This window comes from Fusarium solani (genome assembly GCF_023522795.1).
Source record: "Fusarium solani strain SB1 chromosome Unknown bctg00000012, whole genome shotgun sequence".
NCBI classification, from domain to species: Eukaryota; Fungi; Ascomycota; class Sordariomycetes; order Hypocreales; family Nectriaceae; genus Fusarium; species Fusarium solani.
Window position 1 is genome coordinate 2,677,327 of NW_027072146.1, and position 17,528 is coordinate 2,694,854.

General features: G+C 46.9%; 7 protein-coding genes across 7 annotated transcripts; 3 read left to right on the forward strand and 4 right to left on the reverse strand.

The window, feature by feature from the left end:
• Positions 1-250: 250 nt before the first annotated feature.
• Positions 251-1,354, reverse strand: MRS44_016915 (uncharacterized protein; the record flags this gene model as incomplete). Its single annotated transcript, XM_046281321.2, has 1 exon — positions 251-1,354. One exon carries the CDS (start codon positions 1,352-1,354, stop codon positions 251-253), a length of 1,104 nt encoding a protein of 367 aa, XP_046130483.2.
• A 588-nt stretch (positions 1,355-1,942) lies between these two features.
• On the forward strand, positions 1,943-2,916 carry MRS44_016916 (uncharacterized protein; the record flags this gene model as incomplete). The annotated part of the gene is made up of 4 exons (XM_065618233.1): positions 1,943-2,242; positions 2,295-2,327; positions 2,384-2,747; positions 2,795-2,916. The coding sequence occupies 4 exons, from the start codon at positions 1,943-1,945 to the stop codon at positions 2,914-2,916; spliced, it is 819 nt and encodes a 272-aa protein (XP_065474305.1).
• A 1,900-nt stretch (positions 2,917-4,816) lies between these two features.
• MRS44_016917 (uncharacterized protein) lies at positions 4,817-5,250 on the forward strand (the record flags this gene model as incomplete). The annotated part of the gene is made up of 2 exons (XM_065618234.1): positions 4,817-5,001; positions 5,055-5,250. The coding sequence occupies 2 exons, from the start codon at positions 4,817-4,819 to the stop codon at positions 5,248-5,250; spliced, it is 381 nt and encodes a 126-aa protein (XP_065474306.1).
• A 2,648-nt stretch (positions 5,251-7,898) lies between these two features.
• On the reverse strand, positions 7,899-8,781 carry MRS44_016918 (uncharacterized protein; the record flags this gene model as incomplete). The annotated part of the gene is made up of 2 exons (XM_046281964.2): positions 7,899-8,277; positions 8,330-8,781. The coding sequence occupies 2 exons, from the start codon at positions 8,779-8,781 to the stop codon at positions 7,899-7,901; spliced, it is 831 nt and encodes a 276-aa protein (XP_046130480.2).
• Positions 8,782-9,299: 518 nt separating this feature from the next.
• MRS44_016919 (uncharacterized protein) lies at positions 9,300-10,055 on the reverse strand (the record flags this gene model as incomplete). Its single annotated transcript, XM_065618235.1, has 2 exons — positions 9,300-9,486; positions 9,541-10,055. The coding sequence occupies 2 exons, from the start codon at positions 10,053-10,055 to the stop codon at positions 9,300-9,302; spliced, it is 702 nt and encodes a 233-aa protein (XP_065474307.1).
• A 787-nt stretch (positions 10,056-10,842) lies between these two features.
• MRS44_016920 (uncharacterized protein) lies at positions 10,843-11,313 on the reverse strand (the record flags this gene model as incomplete). Its single annotated transcript, XM_046281320.1, has 2 exons — positions 10,843-11,020; positions 11,117-11,313. The coding sequence occupies 2 exons, from the start codon at positions 11,311-11,313 to the stop codon at positions 10,843-10,845; spliced, it is 375 nt and encodes a 124-aa protein (XP_046130478.1).
• A 3,233-nt stretch (positions 11,314-14,546) lies between these two features.
• MRS44_016921 (uncharacterized protein) lies at positions 14,547-16,714 on the forward strand (the record flags this gene model as incomplete). The annotated part of the gene is made up of 5 exons (XM_065618236.1): positions 14,547-14,549; positions 14,623-14,713; positions 15,138-15,498; positions 16,232-16,331; positions 16,412-16,714. The coding sequence occupies 5 exons, from the start codon at positions 14,547-14,549 to the stop codon at positions 16,712-16,714; spliced, it is 858 nt and encodes a 285-aa protein (XP_065474308.1).
• Between the last annotated feature and the right edge of the window lie 814 nt (positions 16,715-17,528).

A 17,528-nucleotide genomic window follows, 5' to 3' on the forward strand; every position in this document is an offset into this window, starting at 1 on the left:
GTTAGGTTAGACTTAGAATAAGGTAAGTAAAGGTAATATATAATAAGATTAATAAGTATAATTATTTAAGTTAAGAAAGTAAGTAAAGGGCTCGGATATCGAGATTAGATGCGTCGCTGTATTGTCTAAGAAAGATTGAGACATTCATGCTTACGGAATCAAAGTTCAAAGAGATAAAGATATATAGAATAGACTGGTTCTACCACAACACCAAAGCACTCAAGACACCGTTGCTTGCAAAAGAACGTTCCTAACCCTGCTGCCAAAGCACCGTCTTCTTACCCTCGATGCTCACTTTGTCTATGTCAATCACCTCAGCCTCAGTGAGTCGCCATCCAAGCGCTTCAATCGCACACTTCGCTTGTTCCACGTTCCTGATGCCCACGACCGGCAAAACACCCTTACTCAAGTTGTAGTTCAGTGCCACGGCTGCCACACTCTTCCCCCGCCGTTCAGCAATTTGTCGCAGGGTGTCGAGAACAGGCTCGAGGTCTTCCATCTTGTAGCTGCTGAACCGATACTCTTTAGGGGGTGGGTTCTCGGCCGTGTATTTTCCACTCAGTCTGCCCTGCGCTAGGGAGGAGTATGACTGAAAGATCATGCCACTCTTTTGGCAGGTAGCAATGTTGCCAGTCAACTCGGGGTAGCGCCGTAGCACGTTAAACTCGCACTGATTTGTTGCCAGGGGTATGTTGAACTTGGCCAGCTCATCGTTGATCTTCTGAACGTCTTCTACATCGTAGTTGGCGACGCCGATGGCCCGAGCTAGCCCCTGCTCAACGCATTGAGCCATGCCCTCGGCGATTCGTGCAATGCTCTGTGGGTGGATTGGACCGTGAACCAGGTAGATGTCGACATAATCGAGTTTCATCCGCTGAAGGCTACTCTTCAAGCTGATCAATGGCGCATCGATCAGGTGGGTGAAGTTGGCCCCTTTGAGGGGAGTGCTGAAATATTTCGTCTGGATAACGAAGCTGTCGCGTGGGAGATCCTTGACTAGTTCTCCGACGATGGTCTCGCTCTCCCCGCTTCCGTAAGACTCGGCTGTGTCAATGAAGTTGATACCCGCGTTGTACAGCGCCTCCCAGGCTTCTTTGACAGCGGGAAGCTGGCTCTCATCCCAGTGCCAAGTTGCCTTGTCTCCCCAAGGCCAAGCCCCGATGGCGATGTAGGATGCAGAAACCTCGTACTTGGCAGTCGGGAAGGATGCACGGGACCTTGGCTCAGGACAAAAGCTCGCTGGTAGAATGTTCTTACCAGCGTGTTCTGGGTCAACCCATTTCGGCTTGCTGGAATGAAAGCCTGAAGCGGCAGACATGCCAGCCGACAAACCAGCCTGGAGTACTTTGTCCATGAGAGCGTCGCAGTTGGCGTCTAGGTTCGATTAGACGTTGCAGCTGTTTTGGTGAGATGGTGGTGTGGGAGGAAAAGCAGTGGCTTGGATAGTTGCGGGTCAAGGGGGGATAAAAAGCATGGCGCATGGCTTGGCTTCGGAATGAAGATTCCAGCTCCTGGATGATAGATTGTGTCGATATGTTGACGAACGAGCAGGGATCTTTAATAGTCATAATGACGATCCTGCTGGTGGCCTATGAGCACAGCATGACCATGAATATTACCGAATCGTAACGAAGATAACTTGATAAAGTAATAGATCTCTCTCCATTTGTTCATTGGCCATTTCAATCACATCATCTCTCTTGTCAGGCCTTCAGACTCCATGCGCTTGAGATTAGGTCCCCTCAGCAACTTGGCCGAGACTGATACCGGCTTTACAGGACCGATAATCACATGCCTGGAGTTCACATGCTTGGAACAGATATCAGCGTCAATGACGTCACATACGGTTCATTGACCCACAGCAATGGCACATATATAGCCGTCGTTGAGTATGTACGTTGAAACAGGTCTCTACGTAACTTCAGTACGCATCATATCCAGCATGGACTCTGAGCAACAAACCAAGTCCAATTCAAAGTCCCCAAGGGGCCCTGATGCGGCCCCTGACGGCATCACAACGTCCATCGATACTGTTCCCATCACCCTGCAGCGCAAGCCATATCAACCTGGCGGTGAGAATCCAAAGTTGGCTCATGCCGGTACGTATCCCAGGGATACTCAGGTTACCAAGGCCTTTACTGACATCGTCGAAGGTGTTGCACGCGCCAACCTCGCCGCGACACACGAGCGCCCAGGCGGTACCACTGAAGGAGACTGGGCTCATAAGCATCGTCATCAGACCGTAAGGACACAGGCTTGCGTTCCTTTTGAACCTATAGTGACATTGCAAATAGGTTCTTCAGCAACACTGCGACTTCTTCGATAGGGTAAGTCGATCGACAAATTGACGACAAACCGGCCATTGGCGACTAACCATTCTCAGGATCACGATGGTGTGATATATCCCATTGATACCTTCAGAGGCTTTCACCAGCTTGGCTTTGGCGTCTTCTTGTCCCTTCTCTCTGTCTTCATCATCCACGCCAACTTCTCGTACCCGACCTTGTCATCCTACATCCCAGATCCTTGGTTCCGAGTCTACATCGACAACATCCACAAAGACAAGCACGGCAGCGATACTGGCGTCTACGACACTGAGGGGCGCTTCATCCCACAAAAGTTTGAAGACATATTCTCCAAGTACGCTGAAGGGCGAGACTACCTCACCCTTTGGGACGTCAGTAAGCTGACGAAGGGCCAGCGGCTGATTGCGGACCCAATTGGCTGGTTCGGTGCATTCTTCGAATGTGAGTCTCCAACAGTGTTCTCAATGATATTGGCTGACACTGGATAGGGCTTGCAACGTATATCATGCTATGGCCTAAAGATGGTCGGATGATGAAGGAAGATATTCGCATGATTTACGATGGGAGTCTCTTTTATGTGATTGCCGCTCGTCGGAGGGGAAAGCGGTAACTGCGCAAGTAACTTAGTACTTAAGTATCCTTAATAGGAGGCTCCTGAATGTATAGAGTTAAACACATAAGCCCAATGTCTAGCTTTCGATTGGACGAGTACTTGGAGTTGCCAGTCTGTTTCCCGATACTCAAGGTGCGTGCAGGTAGATGATATCTTGACCCTCGGTTCCGTCATTTATGGACTTCCTTCTTGAAAGTAGGCCCTGTGTAGTTGTACGTAACTATTCTACATCGAATTATCACTAGGCACGTCTCGAATTGATAGGGCGTCAGTATCCCCAGGCAATTGAGTATCATCACCAAGCCGAATGGCGCCGACACCGCGATCCTTCCTGAACTGAACCAGGTTGAGTAAAGCAACGATCATAGTCGTGATCCTTTTCAGTATCAGTGGAGGAGCTCCAGCGTGGCAGTCTGTATTACAACGATGAAGCAAGATGGAAAGCACTGACCAGGTGATCAACCCATAAGTGACAGCATTCTGCGTCGTAATATAGAAATATGTCTCTGGTGGGTCATAGTTGTTGCTCCTCTATATATTATAGCAATATGGCCAAGTTACTCAGACCATTGGGATAGAAGTAAAGGCGACGAGGCCGATAGAATAGACGAACAGAGAGAAACATAAGCAGGCAAACTGAGCCGATATGTCGATAAGAGCCACCTTTCCTATGTGTGCCTTGAAGGCCAGGATGCTACCAAAGAGCATCCACTCGAGCGTGACGAGGATAGACTGTCGAGGACGAGTTAGTAGCCCTTCATGGAAACAAGAAAGAAGGAAGTGGAATTATAGCCTCTTATAGCAGTGATTAGAAGGACTTCACCGATAGGCATAGAGACACTGTCGGGGACTCTCATGCCGCAACCATAGAAGGCATAGTAATGGAAGTGATGCATCTAAACGAGGTAGCACACTGCGTAGCCTATGATGACTAGGCTGCCGAGTTAGACCAGCCAGGCGGGGTAAATGGCCACGGTCGCAGCGGCCGAAAGGGTTTCACTCGAGACCTTTATGTTTCTTCGTGATGAGACTCACGTGAGGTTGTTGGTCTGACTGCATAGGACGAGAGGCGGCGATCGCGATAGTCATGGTAGGATACGATGGGCGACGATGGATCAGAAATAAGAAAGAGGATGAATTGGAGAAAAAGATCAGGCTGGAGAGAAGTGAAACGCCTAGTTCGCCCGGGCCTTGACAAAGCTCGTCCGTATTACGAGCTGATAGGCTAGCTTCAACGCCATCATCAAAGTAGTGGTGGTAGTGTCTCAGCCGCAGAGTCCCTTCAATTCAGGCCCTGGCAGATGGACTAGGTACCGTGAAAGGACGGAGAGAGCTGCAGACTAGAGCGCCATCACGGCGTTGGGATTGGCGGTGCTAGAGACGCGCCATCAGTGACATTTCCCCTATGCATGACTCGACAAGCTCCGTAAATAATCGGAAGATGGTATGCGGAGGAAAGACAGTCACAACTCACAGTTTGACCTGTCTATTTAAGAAACATGTCATCGGTGAGGCTATTTAGCATCAGCAGAGTGGAATTTTCGTGGCTGGAGACGATGTATTCAGTAGTGAGTCTTCAAGGCGAACAATGAAGTTTGTCGCAAACCGCCAGGTTGCACACTGACGACTGTAGTACAGGACGCAAATACACACCAATGGCCTGCATAATATCGTATTCCGTGCTCTTCTTCAACGCCATAGCTAAAACCTAAAACACCTCGTATTCAACCCATCCAGCACAACCTGCATGCCCATCACTGAGGGGCATACGGACAAGATAAAGCAGGAAAAACGTACTGCTTCGACCTGAACTTGTGCTTTCTCTTTCATCAAGTGCTAGACAACTGTCACAGCAAACCGCAGCTTTCAACACCCAATACTCGCAACAACCTTCGATATGGACTCTGAAGACGCACTCCAAGAGGAGTCGTTCTCCAGTATCACCTCCCTCGTCTTATTAGGAGCTCTAACCCTACCCCTACTCGCTCTATGGGCTTCTAGTCTATTCCTTATTCGTCGTGAGGACAACTCACTACCGATGCCCTTGATATACATGAAGATCATCTACCCTTTCGTCTTTCTGTGCGTCAACCCTGCCCTAAACATTTAACACGGAGTTTCTAACTAGATCAAAGCACTCTTATTCAAAGTCGCCCATCTCGTGCTCGAGATCTAGATGCGAAGGGTACTCGCGTCCCACAGCTAAAAGGAGATTCCTCCGGAGCAATTCGCACACCGCATGCCCTACTTAAGCAATCGCCTGGACGCTCTATCCTTAACGCTCCTCGATATTTCCGATATATTTCTGATACTGGCACTATTCGAATCTAGTAATAGTCTTCTGGAACGTCTGACGGGTTAAATCTCGAACTTTTTCCTTGTTATCCATTACACCCTTCTTCTCCCTTCCGCAATTATTCTCTACCTTGCTATTGCTACCCATATCCGGGGCTATTCGATTTGGTCAAGGTATTTCACCACAGACGAGGAGACTCAACAGCAACTTAAGGAAGAGATTAAATTGCTAGAAGAGTGGGATATACCACTTCTGGCTTTATGGTAGGCCGCGTCGTTCCTATTGTTTGTATACGCGTGTTTTCTTTGGAACAAGGCCAAAGGGAATGCTTAAGTCCTCGACGTAAGTCTCCATGTTCTCATTCTTCATTCTAAGTTTCTTTGCTGTGCTATGATGTCCATCATCTCCTTGAGACGAGCGGGCGAGATTTCAGGCTGGTCCTTGTCGTCGGGGAGCGAGTTGTAGCTTTTTCGCCGAACGGTCGGAGCAGGACGCCACGGAATAGCTTGATCACAAAGAGAACCTACGCCAGCGCTGCTTTTTCCAAGTCCTCTCTACTCGGCGGGATATGAAGACCGGGGATGGCGACGGGGCTGAGTCCTGCGACAGCCATTGTAGACAGCAGTCGTGCGGTGTGACTTGGATGAGTGTGAAGATTCAGGTGGGAGTAGGACCTTGTAAAGGTATTGTATGAACCACGTATTTATACCTCGCGATGCTGCCAAGAGACTTTCATGTTCCCTGGTGGCAGGCATTTGGCGGCGCATCAAAGCAGTCCACCTCCCTCCTTTCAGATGCATCTTGCTGGTAATCGCAAGGTAGTAATGTGGCTTCTTGTGGCCGCGTCGGGGCAGCCCGCAGACACTTGGCTCCGGGCCGCGCCATGCTCGTGCCGGCCCGTCATCGCCCAGCCACTGATTGTGTAGCCTTGGACGAATCGCTGTAAGGGTCAAATTTGACAGTTGCCACTGGACAGCCCCTGCGGGCTTCGCGTTGAGCTCAGCTCTTCCCAGACCCAGTTTAGATGGCAGCACTAAATACTCAGTCATTGTTTCATATCGAGATGATGGATGACAAGATCATGGTATATCCTTTAAGTTCTTCGAGTATTAACAGGAAATTGACAAAAGCTCTCGTCCACCAGAGAACTCCCACCCCCTCAACGAGTCCGAGGCCTTTGTTCATTCTCTTGAAGTACGTGCCATGAGACGTCACTAATGTATACCTATTCAAGAACTTCATTATTCCTGTCATCTCATGTCACATCCCCCACACTGATGTTGGACATGTGACGCACCTTCATAGGGAGAAACAATATTCACGCAACGGAGCCGCGACTCGCCGTGTCATTGTGCAATAGCCAAGTACAAGTTCGGAGGGGTCATTCGAATATGGAGGCCGAGCCATGCTCATCATCTTCTCCGCTTTCAACCCGTCAGATTAGGCATCCGTGCAAGCTGGTGGATTGTAATTGGACTGTATCATCTTGGTTCGTATCAGTGTGGTGGAAAACCAACATGCAATCCGGTTGTATTGCCGCCCAGGTTATTCACGCCATGCGAGAACGCCATCTAAGGCAGAGTCATGACGCAAATCTCAGCCAAGGCAGCCTATCATCATCACACTTCCAAAGCCTCCCCCGCCACCATTGCGAGCTGTTGGTCGTGGTTCCAGTGGGGATGATACACACCTTCGCCTCACATATCCACAAAGCAAGCTCCTCGCAATTGGGGGCCAAAACGGTAGGCAACAACGGCAGGAGCGTTGCCTGTATGTGAGGTATTGGGTGGCAAGGGAAAGTCTCACTTACTGGGTCTTTCTACTTCTTCTTTTCCTTTCGTGATGACTTCTCCTCCTGGAGGGAGGGAACCCGGATTGCGATATATTAATGTGTTCTCAGTCTTTGGCATCAAAGGTATTCTAAGTCTGTTATTAGTCCACTTCGTACTCACTCCCGGTCAGGTAGTTGAAAACTTGAATTACTTCTCGCGCCCACACCCCGCCCCGAGACATGGCGCTAGAAACTCCGAATGATAAGGCAAGTAGATACAACGGTCTCTCTGCCTGTCGCTGATCACCGCATCCAACATCTTGCCCCGCTCCTGAGGCTAGAATGCTCACAAGATCCTCGTTATTCATCTAATTCACGGCCAACAACAAATTCCGGTGGACTCAGGTTTGCTTGAAACGAACTTCTATAACCTTGTTGGTCGCTGGGCTCAGACCCCCAACATTGATGAGATTGATGCGGCCGCAATTCATGGCCACACCTTTGCCCTCAGCAAGTATGGGCTATGTGCCTAAGAGTTCCAGGAAGGCCAACTTCCAGCCAGTCTCCCTACAGGTCGGTGAAGGATCTCTCCGTCAATTCATCGACTGCATTGTTATAGCCAATCTCACGAACCTTTTTCACCTTCAGCCATAGACTTGTTGCCCGCCTTGCATGATTGCAAAGCTCTGCCATGGCCTGTCAAGTAAACCTCGTGGCCGGATTTAGAAGCAACCCATCCAAGTAAAGCATGTTGTAACGCCCACTCTCATCATCTTTGATGGGAACTGCAGGAGGCATATCTGCGAGGCGACATGCGAATCCCCTTGACAAAAGCTGTCCCAAGACCCTTGCTGCCTTGATGGTCTCAACCGTTTCGTCAGAGAGCCCTCCCACCTCATTGCGGAACGTGCCCTAGAATGTATCCTGGAGGTCTTCATAGTCGTCGTATCTGGCCCAGCCATCCTTGAGATGTAAATGGCCGGTCAGGGGCTGCAGGGAGTGTAGGTTTGTCCCAAAGGGTCCGATCTCTGCTTCTGCCCAATCGATCACTCCAACCAAGTTGAAAGTGGCATCATCAACGAGAATGTTGCAGACCCCAAAGTCCTTGTGGACAAGCACCATGGGAAGAGAGAGTATCGCAGGTAACGATCCTTGAAGGGATCGGATGATGGGATGAAATCGCTCGGGAAGACTGAAGAGTAGTCGCAATTCGCTTTCAAATCTCTGTCTGAGGCCATCGCGGAAAGCGGAATCGACTTCTTGAGGGTGGTTCCAAGAACGGGCAAAGAACCTAGGGGCCAGGTCAGCAGGGAAGAAAGTTGGCTAGAGAGAGGAGTGAATACCGCGCGATATCAGTCATCAAAGTCTTCCGTAGAGCGAAAAAATCGGGGGAGTTGCTGGGTATGCTGTGACTCAGAACAAAGTCAAGGTGACTGACAGCCCGGATCCGGCTCATGACGTAGACGAGAAGCGGTTCCTTTCCATCGGTATCGCTGTCGTCGCCGAGCTGATCCTTGAAGGTGACGTCTGGTGCATACTCGCCCAAGATACGGCGGGCTAGCGCAGAAGTCTCGATTTTCAGCTCCAGCCACTTGAGTCGAAACTGGACGACAAACTCGAGATTGGGTCCCGCATATACCGAGTAGCTGCAAACGCCTTGCACAGCCACCGGGACAAGACTGCCTCCCACGAGCTCCTGGGCGCGGTTGTTACATTCTGCCTGGCTGCTTGTGGTCTTGCTGAAGAACTCAGCAATCCCTTCGTCCATAGAGTATTCCACAAACACAGGAGCCATTTTTTCAACAAATCTTGAGCTCATGAACAATGGTAGGATCACAGGTGGTACAATGGACGTGGAGGTGTTCAGATGGCAGCCTGAAAGTCGGATCGGAAAAAGACTGCGCGCCGAAGCCTTGTCACAGCCCTTGCCTACCTACCTTACCCTGCAACGTGCATGGAATCACACCGCAACGTTGCCTAAATATGTCGATGAGGCTTCTCTTTCTGGCCAATTTGAACGATGGCCCTGTCATTGCAGCTGAGCAGTGGCTTGTTCATCTATAACTCCAAAATTTGCAGCTTGGTCATCATTCAGGTTGACTAAAAGCATGGCCAATTCAGGGTTGGTCTGTTAACAAAGGAGAATGCCTCGGAGATGCGGGTTCTCTTAATGATTTCATTCTGGGTATGGTGTATTCTAACAGCTACTGCCAGGAGTTGAATAAGCCGCTAAAGTCGTGAATCGCTTGTAATCTATCCATCATGATGGGAATGCTGGAGCGTTTGGCAGCACCTCCCATCAAACAAGTCTAGTTACTCGGAACCATCAAGAAGATCTAGAATACTTGCCAAGCCCTGTTTATCACCTTCCAATGTCCCAGATTTGTCCTCGTCAACCCAGCCGGGGGTATAATTCCCTCCAAAATCAATGATCCAAGCATCGTCATTCTTGTCTATCAGGACGTTGTCGGCCTTGGCATCGCCCCAGATGATGCCATGGCTATGCAGTTGCTGCAGTGTTCTGGTGATTTGTGATGCTCAGAGTTGCCTTGACCGAGCAGAACTCATGGCAGCTCTAGCCCTCGAGAGCACACCCTTCTTGTCAATCCATACGAATAGCATCCCCACGAGACCGTTTCCATCTCGAACAACACGATGAAGGCGACAAATATACGCCTCTGGTGGAGGGGGTATTTGGGCCTGGGCAATCCTCTTAAGCACAGCAAGCTCTTCTTTCGCGTGGCTTGGGCTAAATGACACTTTGAACTGCTTAAAGAAACAGGTGACCGGCGTTCCTTCCTGATTATGGACAATAACCCGTGCTGGGGGCTTGATTAAAACATCTCCAGGACGATCGTAGCATAAGTTTACGTCTGAAGGGGCGTAAGACGGGACCCATTGATCCAGCTCAACCAGAGACTTGTTGTCCACCTTAACGATGGGACTGCTCCAGCCATGATCCTTGGTGTCGAGCTGGTGTGGCTTTAGCTGATCATCGATTGCGGCGAGAGCGCAGACGTAGATTTCTTGGGGGAATAGGTAGTGGGCCAAGGTCGGCTGTGCAACCATGTCGAAGTCTGATGGAGGTGCTAGCTAGACAACCAAAGGTTCGAAAGATTTCAATAGCCAGTCCTCGGCGTCTTCTTGATAGAAATCATCTATTTCTTCCTCATCGGATCTCAGCATGTCAAGACATCTGAAGTACTCTCGTGAGATGGTGGGAGACCGAAGAAACTGCGTCGGGGAGATATGGCAATAAAACACACGACCACAGTTCGATCGGATGATCAAGTCGCAATCGGTTTCTGTTTCGTGGACTTACCATAAAGCAAGATCGTAGTGAGGAACCGCTTCCATGCCGTAATAACGAGAAGCTAAATTGTTGCGATAGATGGATGGTGGATGCAGAAAGGTGGTGATGCAGGTAAAATGAATACCTGAGGCATCACACGAGAAACCATCCATGAGTCGCTTGATGATACATAAATACAAGGCTATTTCAGACATTCATTTATTACTGAAGAACCTAAAATTGACTTTTCAGTCACAATTGCCACTACGCTGACTGACGCACAAGGTCATCACGTACAAGCCAAGCGACGAAACAGCCAGTGAGTCCGACAACACAGTAGCATTGTAGTCCATAGACAATGGGGTGAGAGCAAAACAATTTAAATTTAACTATTCCATTCAAAGGCCCCGTGTATCAATGCACCTGATGGCCGCACTTGGCTATCTGAGCTTGAGTTGTAAGCTGTACTCAAGTAGAAGGACGAGATCACGTCTAGACGCAGCACCTTATAGTCATCTACAAGAACACAGAATCCACCATGGTGCAGTTGAAACGTATCGAGGCTTAAGTCGGGGTGGCCGCGTTGGTAGATGTTGCAGGCAACGTCTGGGTCTCTGTCTCGGTGATAATCTCGGTCGACTCCTCATACTCGGTCTCTGCCGCGGTCTCAGTCCCGCCTGGCGTTGCCGTAATTGTCAACAGGGTGGTTCTGACTCTCGGAAACTTCCAATGTCTTCGTATTCTTGAGGTAGGTTAGCAAAGTCTGACCAAAGGCCGGCCATGAGGATGGTTTTACTACATCAACAGGAGACCGGGTTCAGAGCCAGACAATACTTACTTTTTCTCGATATACCTGATTATGGCGCCCGTCACTGCATCGATTATCTCTCTGATGACGGTGCCTATTACCTCGTCCCAGAATTCGGCACGTGCTAGAAGCTGAGCCGAGCCTGTCTCCCGGGGAACAACATCCCATGCTAGAGACACAGGAACGGTCATAAGAAGCACTGGGGCAAGGGTCTTGAGAGGACGCATCTTGGTGATGGATATTTGTAGTAGAGATTGTTCAAAGAGATGTTTAAGATGATGGGATGAGGCGACAGGTATCAGTCCACGTCAACAGCAGAGGCCAGACTCTTATTCTTATACTTGATAAACATGAACGATAACGATCTCATGCTGAGCTCTGGAGATGTCTTCTTGATTTTTGCGGCTGAAGATGGCGCAAGTTAAAGTCAGACGTTTACTCAGTGTGGAATGCTTGTGGCGCGTGGGGAGCTTGGAGCTGGGAGAGTATGGAATGCTTCATGCAGCCGCGCTACTTCAAGATAATGATAGTTGTACGGTATTGGTTTCTAATAGATATTAGCGTTGGACTTGTCGTACATTAATTAAACACTGTTGTCTTACCTTTGATTCTCTTTTACTACAATTTACCAGTACATGTTGGGCAGAGTCGCTTATTGACACTTATCAATAAACCCTCTGCCTTTTTATACGTAATACCTGGGGCACCTATAACTTCTCCTTAATATCTGACCTGTCCATTTACATACCAAGTCGGATCAAGGTTTCGAGCGAGAAAAACAGTTATCCACTTTCAAGGCTGTGAAGCAGTGAAATTTAAGATTAACTAATGGCACGGCCCGAGCCCCTGGTGGTTGAAGAGCGTGAGCGCATGGTTCGCACATGCAAGCCACCGTTGTCACATTCCTCACTGTTTTCAGCGTGGCGTATCGTCCCTCTTGACCACCAGCCCAGGAAATATCTCGTCAGGGTTTTTACTCGTTGAGCTCTACCGTCCTCGTGGGACTGCTGCCCGGTCTAGTATGTGATGGTGCTCGAAATGGGCCGCCTGACTTAGACTCAGTTGTCGTTGTGCGCCAAGAAAGAACTGTTGGTTTCAGCTCTTGAGTTCAACCCATGCACGGAACTTGCCTGGACTTCCTTAGTGGTGAGGTTAGATGGTTAGACAAAACGAGACAGGACTATGAGACAGGACTGGAACAGCCTTTGAATTAACAAAGGTAGCGAGCTTAGCGATATCTTCCCCACTGTGTTACCAGGGGGATAGACTTTATGAATGGCCTCATTTTTGAGTCCACATCCTTCTTCTACAAAAGCTAAGGTGAATAAAATGGCAACCGCCACTGCTCTCGCAGGCGTGGACCAAGAAAGCCAAGAACACGCAGTGGAAGGAATCATGGGTATAGCCCTGGATGAGCATCTCCTCCAACAAAGCTGCATGCGTCTTTGCTAATCTTAAAGAAGCTGTTCAAACAAGAGTCACACCATTGAGTTTCGTGACTAGGTGTACAAGCCAATCGTTGACTAGTGAGCAAGACAGCCAGCTTCTATCACGGCTTATTCCGCAACTTAGTGTACCGCAAATGCCACATGCCACATGAGCAAGTTCGAAGCAAGTGGCGCCATGTTGGGAGTGATAACAGGTTTTCTCCCTCCTCAAGAAGACCCAAGCTCTCTTACTGAAGATTTGGGCGTGAGCCACACCTGTTTGTGGCTTGGACTAGATGCATTTCGTATTCTCGCAGAGTGAGGCGAACCATTGTAGCCACATTCTATTGGCTATCGGTTCCATGTTGTACCACAGAGGCATTTTACTCGTGCTTGGCATGATCTGATGCCTCTTTCTATTAGGTTTAATATATATTAATGTTATTTATAAGGCGAGGGCTAAGGGTACTATAAGAGTTTTTATAAAATCTAAGTATTAAGTATAAAGTATAATTAAAAATCTTAAAAATTTTATTATTATTAATAAATAAGTAAAAATTAAATTAAATAATAAGAAAAAGTATTACCCGTTGGCTCATGTGGGCCAAGGTGTTGATAAGTCGGGCTTATCCTTGAACCTGTGTGTATTGCTTGTGTTGTTGTTCTTGAGGGAATCCCCTCTTTCCCTTTTGGGCCACGACGTGGCCTTCCTAATTGGGCCTAGTGTGCCGACGATCCGGAGATCACCCGGCCCGACATTGAAGGCACGTGACCACCCTCTGAGCTATTGTACAGGGTCCAATCCAACACAAGGCCCAGGCGAGCCAACCTAGCAAGCTAGGTTGGCCACAAAATTGTGATACAGCCACAAAATTATAATACAGGACCCACAGGCCAAATTAGGTATAAAAACGGGAAAAACAGCAAAAGCTAAGGCTTTTTAAACCTTAATAATAAGCTAATTAAAAGGTAAAAACTATTATATAAAATATTTTATATATAACTTTTTAAATAGAGTTTTTAAAAATAAGGTTTTTATTTTAATATCTTTTTTTTAAAAATTCTTAATATATTTTTAAACTTAATATAAGATTTTATTTTTTTAATATATTTTTTCTTAAAAATAATGAATTTAAATATTATTTATAAAATAGCTAATAATACTATATTAATAAGGGACCTTTAAAATATAATTTAGAAAAAATATTATTTTATTATAAATATAATTTATTTTTATAATATTTTTTTTAATTTTAATATTAAATATTTTATATATTAAAAATCTCTTTTTATTTATATATAATTAAATACATAAAGTATATAAAATTATAAAAAATACTTTTTATTATATATTACTAAGTAAAGTATCTAATAAAGATTTTTTAAATAAAAACTAAGCTTTTTATATATAATTAAAAATATAAATAATAAAAATATTTATAAATTATACTTTTAAATTTATATAATAACTTATATAATAAGAATAATATAAAGTTAAATAATATATATATACTTATAACTATAACTTAATTATTAAAAATACTTCATAGTTTTATTTCTATTTTTTATAATTTTTAAAAAATATACTAAATATATATCTTAATTAAAAACTATTTTAAAAATTATTTATAAAATAATTAATAGAGCTTTTTTTATAAAAAAATCTTTATTAAGTAGCTTATATTTTAAAATTACCAATTATATTTTCTTTATATTTTTATTAATTTTATTCTATATAGAAAATCTTTATTATATATCTTTTTTAATAAAATCTCATTTTTTATATATAAATTTGTATATATGGGGCCTATATCACAATTTTATAGCTGTATCATAATTTTATAGCTAACCTAGCTTGCTAGGTTGGCTCGCCTGGGGCGATAGCCCCATATGAGCCAACGGGTAGTTATATTTCTTATAATCCCGTCTCTTACATTATATATAAGATATTATATCTAAAGAGTTTCTCTTGCCCCTTCTAGCTTACGTCCACACCGACCCTTTATTTTTTATGAGTTCCTACTATCTAAAATATGGTAGGCTTTACCTTATTATTCTTGGCTTTTCTTATATATCATCAAATTGGGACTAATATTATCACGATCGCAGTCTAGCCAGTTTGACCCCGTCGTTATCATCGGGGCAGGTCCTGTTGGCCTCTTCACTGCACTGCTGCTTGCGCAGTTAGGCCTAAGGGTCAGTGTGTATGAGTCAGAAGCCGGCATCTGTCAATCCCCGGGGGCCTTCGAGTGAGTTCTTGGTTATGTCCTTTTAGGACTCGACTTCAGCTGATCGTCGGGATAGATATTTCCCTGCAGTTCTTAAAGAGTTCTTAAAGGCTAGAATCCTTAAGGCTATGATCGCCGCCGGAGAGAAGAGCTAAGACGGATGTGACTAGAGGGATAAGGACGGGAATATCATCGGGGGACTCGCACCACCTCCAGATAACCCCCACTTTGCTATTAACTTGCCTTAGCCAGAACTGTGCCAAGTTATCCTAGACGCTGTCATCGAGACTAGAAATGGCCATATCTATTTCAACCATACTTTCCAGCGCCTCTAATAACAGGACGGATTCGTCGATTACTGGGTCATAAATAACGCTGATAATTATGAACTCTAAGGCCGGTGTTGGTATCTCGTCGGAGCGGACGGTGGTACTAGCGCCGTTAGGCGCAATCTAGGCATTGAGCTGGAGGGTTACACCTGGGAACCTTGGCTCTTTGTTGCCGTTGACTTCCAGTATAGCCTGGGCGAGCTGGGTTGGAAAGCCGCCAACTTCATTGTCGACCCTGAAGACTGGGGTTTCGTTATTAAGCGAGGTAAAGGCGCGAGCTGGCGAATGATGGCTAGAGCCCGGAAGGCGGAAGCTTCCGCTGGCAAGACGAATACACTGGACAAGGTCATAGTCGAGGCGGTCAAGAGTCGACTGCGCCGCCTCCTTCCTGGAGATACAAGCAGCATTCAGTATGAAGCGGTGGCGCCGTACGTTATTCACCAACGTTATGCCTCTAGCTTTGTCTAGGACAACGTCTTGTTAGCTGGGGATGCTGCTCATGTAAGTCCCTCTTCTTCGCTGGCAGTTTCAAGTATCAAAGAGCGCTTTCTATTCTTTTCGCGGCTTACTAATATTTGATAAAAGCTCAATAACCCTGTCGGTGGACTTGGAATCACCACGGGCCTACTCGACGCTGCGCACCTTGCTGGTAGTTTACGCCAGGTGCTAAACTAAGGAGCCAGTACAGAGGCGCTCGTATCATACGCCGAGATAAGATAAGACATTTTTCGTGAACGCACTAATCCTATCACGACGGCAAATCTGTTGAGGTTGATGTCAGAGAAGGCCAAAGATATCAGTAAAAGAGAGAGATTCTTTGAGGACATAAGCTCGAAGGACTTAGTTACTACGATATAAGTGAGCCTCGGGGACTTTGCCCTCACGTCGACGTCTGATAAAAAGTTTGATACCTATAACGAGGCGACATGGTTTATCTTAGTCATAAAGCCCGATGGATGGGATATGGAAAAGTTCATACATGAGTATAAGACCGTCCATGCTGGCATGATAAGATAAGGAAAAGAGCATGGCTCCTCGCTACGGCATTATATTTAACTGTCGAATACATATAAGACCATGCAAGGTGGAATACGGCCGGTGTAGAACTATGTCACTTGTCTCATATTTCCTAACTTGTTCATTACCCATGCCGGGCTTTAGGATCCTGGCTACTGAGCCATTGCTGGTGCGCATATCTTTTGCCGGCTTGACCAGCAGGGCTGTCTTGCGAAGCAAGTGGCAAGATTCTCGAGAGGTCAGGGTGAGAAAAAAGGTAAAGGCATCACAACTCGAGTCTTGTTGTTCCATGACTGAAACGCGATAAACGACGAATACTCTTAGAAATCGCTTCAAAAGCGAGCTGAAGATATGACTACTGTTGTGGCTGCTGACGGAAACAGTATGGAATATGTCTTTTGGCAAGATATGACGCCTAAGAACTTAGACTTTTTCTTCCGGGACACGCAGTTCTCTGGTGGATCATGGCATCGCTACAAGGCCGTTGAGGCATTCGATTTTGATCGTGAAGATGCTGCTGTTGCTTTTCTGGATCGTTATAGAGACAAGATTACGGAGAACGGCAACCGACAAGTTACTGTTGTTGTTGGCGAGCGGGATGATATAGTTACGAGTTGGGTCGAATAGAGACTGTCTTCTCAGGCTCGGTTATAGGATGGAGGCTTATGGCAGGCTACGATCCGTGACGTACCCGCGGGGGTCGTAACAGTACACATCATCTTTAAACACAATGGTATCGCCATAGAACTTTTGACCTTATAATCGACGGATGTGGGCTCATTCTGCGAAGAGGGCGCGGGAAGAGGGTCATTTGGGTGTGGCTGAGTGATGCAAAGCAGAGGGTTGGGCTTGGCGCTCAGTGGAGTGGCCAAGCGCTCGGCAGTGGTATTACGAATTCTCTGTTTCTATTCTGAGGAAATCTGGGGTAGCACCAGCACAGCTGATCCGACGGTGCCTCAATCGTGTCCGCTACAGACAAGTTCTGAGGCGACGGCCCATCCCGTAAGGTGTCTTCATCCCAGTGTCAGGCCCAGGGCGCGGGATCGCCCTTATTCGGAGATCTCCTTGAACACTGCCTCACGCGTTTGATATAGATCCATGTCGCCAAGAAAGCATGAGCTAACGACCCCAAGCCAATAGACTGTCCCACACCGCCGAGATCCGCATTGCCCTACGGGGCGCCGCCGGAGGAAGTCCTTGGGTGGGGCTGGGTAGAGACCCTTCTCAGTAGTACCATATCGAGATGGATTCTGCGCTCCATGGGCTCACCAGGCCTCAGCTTATGCCCGCCAAGAGGGCTAACACAACGTGCCGTAGGACGTCCAGCCTCCGGTTCAGCTTCACGGCTGGGTCCCATTGGACAGCGGTTTTGCAGCGGGTCTCCGTTCATCAGAGAAGAGAACTTTGGATTCTTGGGCTATTCATGTCTCATCGTCATCCG